This window comes from Condylura cristata, unplaced genomic scaffold (assembly GCF_000260355.1).
Source record: "Condylura cristata isolate star-nosed mole 26May11 unplaced genomic scaffold, ConCri1.0 scaffold00012, whole genome shotgun sequence".
Classification (NCBI taxonomy): Eukaryota; Metazoa; Chordata; class Mammalia; order Eulipotyphla; family Talpidae; genus Condylura; species Condylura cristata.
The window spans coordinates 8601008-8607655 of record NW_004567113.1 but is presented as its reverse complement, the minus strand read 5'-3'; the positions used below and the strand labels follow the sequence as shown (position 1 = coordinate 8607655).

At 39.8% G+C, this 6648-nt stretch overlaps 1 protein-coding gene across 2 annotated transcripts in view; it reads left to right on the top strand.

Annotated features, from left to right (window-relative positions):
• HERC3 (HECT and RLD domain containing E3 ubiquitin protein ligase 3) overlaps window positions 1–6648 on the top strand; it is a 98749-nt gene that overhangs the window by 24573 nt on the left and 67528 nt on the right. For both annotated transcript variants that reach the window (XM_012724196.1, XM_004681128.2), the window contains exon 4: window positions 3923–4082. In XM_012724196.1, the coding sequence (XP_012579650.1) occupies window positions 3923–4082 (160 nt within the window). The remainder of the gene's footprint in view (window positions 1–3922; window positions 4083–6648) is intronic.

Below are 6648 nucleotides of genomic sequence, written 5' to 3'. Positions count from 1 at the left end.
AGGGAGGGCCCATAGTTATTTTTTACCAATTTAAAATTTACCTAGTCCTTTTCCATGACAGAAGAGAGTATAGCAGTATGGTGGGTGGAATGGCTTTGAAGTCAGAAAAACCTCCAGGCCAAGTGCCACCATTCACTGTGGGTGAACTTTGGCCAGATTCTGTACCTACTTCTGTTCCTGACTTAGGGTGGCCGTGACTCCAAGGGTTGTTGCAAGGATTAAGTAAGTATGGACTTGTTCAGCTACCCTCTAGACCCCATATCACCCCTCTCTATCACTGCTCTTTGTTGCTTTAGTGCCAGATTTACTATTAACTTGAAAATAAAATTAAAAATTACCATGCATTCAAAAGCTAAGTAGAAGTAATGCTACTGCTGTGAATTCAGCTGAACTGCTCATTTGCTCTAAGTAGCATTCCATGTTTGCCACTGTTCTCCCCTCTTACCTTGCCTCATCAGACTTGATATATTGCTAAAGACTTAATGACTTTAAGTGTTGCTGAAAGGATCAGAGGAAAGAAAAAAATGTGCTCTACCCCCACCCCATGCCAAATATTTCTTCAGTGTGTTTAATTATTTTAACGTGTGGGTTGAAGCACTGTCATTATCTGCAAAATATAGTGTATAGTCTTGACAGAGTGAATCAGAAGAACCTCATGTGAAAATGTGCCCTGCAGCCTCATGTTCAACTGCTCCCAGTGAGAGGTGTGAATGAAGTGCTTATTGCACGTTAGCCTGACCTAGGGAGTAAGTTCTAGAAGAGAGATTATAGTCTCACTCTAACAGAGTCTCAGTCTGAATCAGGTGAATTTGATTTTCTGACTCTAAGTTGGAAATAAAAAAGAAAAAAAGGTAAGACAATTTTCTACAAACCTTCACATTACTTAGCAGAATGCCTTTGGGGCTGCAAGTTTTGTTGTGGTGGTGAGGACTTTGATGTCTGTTTCTGTGAAGCAGAATGATATGTGATGGGACAGAAATTGGTTTGCTTAGGGCTTGGCAGGGCTGGGAGAAAGTGGTGATTGGAATCTTAAGTGCTCTTTTGAGGCTACTCAACTGTGATAAATAAGATCAGGAGGAATTCCACCGACAGGCTTTGGGACAAGGAGATGTAGGGGGTAGTTCAGATAGAGTGTTCTGTTATACCGTGGAGAAACATGACAGTTCTCTGTGAGCCTGTGTGAGCATTCAAGCAGGAGAGAATAGTGGTTGGCACAGGAGTAATATATTGGAGGACAAGCCTCAGTCACAGCTGAGGTACTTTGTCAGGCACTCAGGCCGGGAGAAAAGCTACCCAGATCCTGAACTGTGTGGTACAAGGTGGAAATCCGTTCATGGCAGTAGAGTGTCAGCCATCTGGGTTACTTGGCAGGAGTTCCATATATTTCTCCAAAGTAAAGACAGGACTGTTCTTAGGAGCAAGTCTGAGTTGGGCAATTTGTTAAATAGTGAGAAGTTAACATGGGCAATGGAAACAACAGGAGTTACAGCATCTCTCAGGAAATTTCCCTAACATGAGCCAATATTCAGCTGCTTAATTACAAAGTTTTTTTGTTTTCAAGTAATAGAATTACACAAACCATTCCTAGGTCAAATAGCAGTCCCTGCCTTGTCTGTATCTCTCCTTGATTCTCACTCCCAGAAGTGACCACCTTCTTTTGATATTTGTGTTCTTATTCTAAGTAACATATTTATAATGCTATTCTAAAAACTCTTGAAAATACCCAGAGACTGCACCCAGGGAGGGTAAGGATTCTTTTATATTCTATCCTTACTCTTCTTCTTCCTCACACACATACTGTCACCCTAGCTGATTTTGAAAATCAATTTAACAAAGATTAAAATAAGTAAATGATATTAATTTGGTTATTATGGTTTTCTGTGTCACGGTCGGTTTCATTTGCACAGTGACCTCTATATACTCTGAACAAGCCGTAAAACTCATAATAATGTAAAATTCATCAGATGGCATTATACTTTTTTCACCTTGGAGCCATCCCTCCAACTTTGCTTGATAGCCTGCTACATAGCTGCTTTGGAAATGTTCTTCATTTCTTCTTAGTAAGATTTCTGTGTTCTGGATCCCGAATCTTTTTTTGTTTTGAGGCATAATCTTAGTAACATTCTGAGAAAGGCAGCATGGGAGAGAAAATATTTTAAGACCTTTACATGAAAATCAGCCTTACTGCAAATGTATCTTTTTTGCCCTTCTCACATTTGACTCACAGTTGGTGGATATAGAATTCTCTGCTGCTTTTCCTTCAAAATTGTGACAGCATTGCACCACTGTCTTCTGGTTTTCAGTATTGTTTCTGAGAAATCTGATGCCATTCTGATTTATGTTCATTGCATATAAGCTGTTTTCCTTTCTAGAAATTTTTATTTTTTCTCAGTGTTCTGAAATTTCAAGATGAAGTGCTCTGAAGCAGGTCTCTTGTCGGTCCTTATTCTGAGCACTCAGTAAGTCATTTCAATATGAAACTCATATTCTTTGCTACAAGAATTTTTCTAGTTTCTCTTATTGAGGTTTTTGATCCTTTGTTTTCTCCACTGTCTTCCCCTCCCCCATGAGCATTTTGCTCATTGCTTTTTAATTCTATTTCCTAGAAAGTATCTTGAATTTTTATTCTGTTTCTGAGAAAAGGTCTTCAATTTTAATTTCCTGATTTTTGGGGGCTTTTCTCTTAAATTTATGTTGCCAAGTAAAAATGTCATTTTTTTCCTCTAAAACAGTTTTGCTTGCTTTCTGAAGGTTTGAATATTCTTTTTTTTATTTTATTTCGCTAATGATTTCTTTTAAAAAATCTGCTCACGGCCTGATCTGTTTTGTTTAGAGTTCATTTTCTTCTGTTAGTTTACTTCTTTGTCTTATTAACAGTTTCCTCTTGTATTTTGTGACTCTTGGAAAGCCTTTATACTTAAGACTGAGGTACTAAAAGGTAATTGGAACTGTGTGCAGGCAAGGTTTGCTAACTAATGAAAAGCTGGACATTTTTGGATGGGAGCCACAAATGTCAGACACTGTGGGCCTTTTGGGCACATTTCCCCAGGAAGGAATACCACTTTGTCCTGGCTAGATAGATGATTGTTTTATGGAATTGAGGGGAGAAAAGTATGCACGTGTGTATGTGTGTGTGTGTGTGTGTGTGTGTGTGTTGTGGGGCAGGGTATATCTCATTATTCCTGGGAAGAATTACCCTCACTTCCTTAACTTAGTAGTATACGTCTTTCCCGCTTACATTTGGTTCAGCATCTCTAGATAGTAAATCTTCAGGCTTCTTCCTGGAGACGGGAACCAGGCACCTGAGGGAACCCGGGCCTGTGTGTGGTGCTATTGGCATGTGTGTTGCCAAGTGTAGATGGTTCTAAACTGATAGCTTTCAAAAACACAACATTTAAAATTTCTATTGATATATGGTATGAAGGAAACACTTACACCAGAGCAAACAAGAAGAAGCAGGTTTAATGTACCAGTGCTGACTCAGCGGATTTGCATCCCAGCTCCGAGCCCTGTCTGTAGGAAGTCGGGAGCTCGTATATACATTCAGTTTCATCAGGGCCCTGGGTGCGTTTGTATTAGCAGCTGTTCATGGTCAGCTGTGGCTCACCAAGAGGTGAGCTGTATAGTTGCATATCAGAGAGGGAGTGAGAGGTCAGTAGTCACGGGACCCCTCCAGTCCACCTGCCTCATGGCAGTACATGTCCTAGCATGAAGCAAGATTCACATCAGGGGCAATGTTGCATACCAGGAACTGAGCACAAGGTTGTTGCTAATCTCCCCAGGCTGCTTATTTCAGGTCACCTTGCTTCACTATGAATGAACACATTTAGTAATTCTCATTAGGAAATAAAACTCGCCAGTACACACTTCTGTGTGATTTCTGCTTCTGGATTGTTCATCTCTCTGCTTTGGTCTCTTTCAGAGCAAATTGGAGCCTTGGCAGATCAGCACATTGTCCATGTGGCATGTGGCGAATCCCACAGTCTGGCGCTCAGTGATCGGGGCCAGCTCTTTTCTTGGGGTGCAGGGAGTGATGGTCAGCTAGGACTCATGACGACTGAGGATTCAGTGGCGGTGCCCAGGTAAGAATGTCACAGAAAGGAATCTGAGCTTCAAATGTCAATTGTAAAGGTGACATGCTGTCTTCATGTCATTAGATTCCTTGGTTTTGGTTCTGCTTATTACTTCATGAATGTTATTTTTCTTTGTGTCACTGTTATACTTGTCACAAAAATTGTCCTCATTTACAGAATTGTCCATCTCCAGTTAAAAAATATGAGTTGTGGGCTCTCCCTGGTGGCGCAACAGGTTAAAGCACCACATTATGAAGCTCTCTGAAGCCACTGCAGCACGAGTTCGATCCCCTGCCAGGGAACTGACCCACATGGCATGGCAGACCTCTTCTGACCCGCTCACTGCTCCCCTCCGCAGTGTACATTGTCAGTCTACTTGTTATGCTCCCCACTCTGTGTCTGATGAATCCTCTTACTTTATGCCCTTCTTTGATTTTTGTCTGCTTAATCACGACTGTTTTAAAGGAAAGAGCATGGATGGTAAGAGAGATTTGACTCACTGTTTAGAGCAGGTAATGTCTTCAGTTCCTTCCTCTCAAAAATTAACATTATTTTGTGGGAAGAGTGAAATAATTGTGTGTAATTTTAGGGAAAAGATTTATAATGCCAGTGACAAAAGTTTGTGGAAGATCAAGTACTCAAGTAAAGGTTCTTAGTGGCATTTTATTTCCCAAAATGAAGCAAGTTGTGTTAGCAGTTTAATTATCATTGGCTATATCTGTTATTATGGATACCTTCTGAGGTTTTAACTTTTATATAATTTTATATTATAACTTAATTGAAAAAAAATGTTACCTCATACCTTAGTGTTATGGAAAGTAACATGGCTTTGAAGTCAGTCTCCTAAAACTTGCTTTTGCTAATTTAATGTGTGACCTTGGGCAGATTGTTTAACTTTTCTAAACCCCATTTCTTAACTTAAAAGTGGACTTATGTATTATTTACTTAACAGAGCTTGAGAGGATTGAGTGAGTGAGTAGGTAAAACACAGCACATGACTGTGCTATGCTTGTCCTGTCTGTCCCTCAGGGCCATCCCCGTTATTTGTTTCTGTCCATTTGACCTGCTTCTTTCTGTAGCTGTGATTGTGAAGTTGTAGTAGGTGTAATGGTGACCTATAAAGGGAATATTGTGGGGGAATTAGAGTGGAAACTGACCAGGAAAAAAGGATTATTGCTTTACAGGGTTTCTAAAACCTTGATCTCTAGTCAGCACTGCGTGTTCAAATTTTAAAAAATGGGTTTGTACAAATTTTTGATATATGCCATAACTTGGCTGTATATCCAGGGAATCATTCTAAATGAAAAAGTCAATCCTGAAGGTTACCTACAGTATGATTCCGTTTACACAACATTCCTGAAATGACAAAATTTTAGAAGTAGAGGCTAGATTTCTGGTTGTGATGGGCAGAGGAGAGAAGTGATAATAAAAGCACAATGGGAATTCTTGTGGTACAGCAGCCCTTAGTGCCTTAACTATGCTGGTAGATACATAAACTTACAGAGGTGAAAAAACATACACAGGAGGTTGGTTACAATAAAGCTGCGAACATTTCAGTAAGATTGGCAGATTGTATTAGTGTTAATATCCTGTTTTAGATATTAAGCTATCATTTTTGCTAATGACCATTTGGAAGCAAATGATCCAAGGGATGGCTGTATTATTATTGTTATTATTATTTTTAAATTATATAATAGTTTATTTTTACATCATTTTTGCCTTTTCCCATCTCAGTTGTAATCCCTGTGGGCTTCCCATCACCAAATCATCTATGTATTATTATTTTAAAAAGATTTATTTATTTATGCATACGGAACTGGAGTACAGGCCAGAGGTGCAGGGTCGGTGAGAGGATTCACCAGAGACAGAGTGGGAAGCAGAACGGGCAGATCTACAAAGTACACTGCTGAGGGGAGCAGTGGGTGGGTCAGAAGATGTCTCCTGTGCCATGTGGGTCAGCTTTCTGGCCAGGGATCAAACTCGTGCTGCAGTGGCTTTGGAGAGCTTCATAATGTGGTGCTTTAACCCATTGTGCTACCAAGGAGGGCCCATGTATTATTTTTTTACACTGAATGATTCTTCAGTCATCTTAATAAAAAAATACTTGGGTTCTATTTAATGTGAATTCTTTCAACTCTTTATATCTGAGAAAATAAAACACTGATAAATGCAACGTGTACCTATCACTCTAAATATTCCCCAGCTCCCCCAAGGGACATCTGGCTTTCAGGATGCCCTTCTGAGGGTGTGTCTGACTCCTTTTTCCCATGGCAGATACATAATGAAGAGGAACATGGCAGCTGTGAGCTATTAAATAGCAAGATATATTCCCAGGCCACCAAACTATGTTAGACTGTTGTAAGCACTTTTCACTTATTTTCCCCCATAACTTTGTATTTTTCTTATCTCTGTCTTTCCCATGAGCCAACTGAGGAGAGACTTGAAGTTCTCCTGTGGCCTTCCTTCTCTGCCATTCTAAGGAATCAGAGTTGTGGAAGCAATGCCTGCATTTTTTATTTTTCTTGTGGTAAAATACACATTACATAAATTTTTACCATCTTAGTCATTTTTAAGT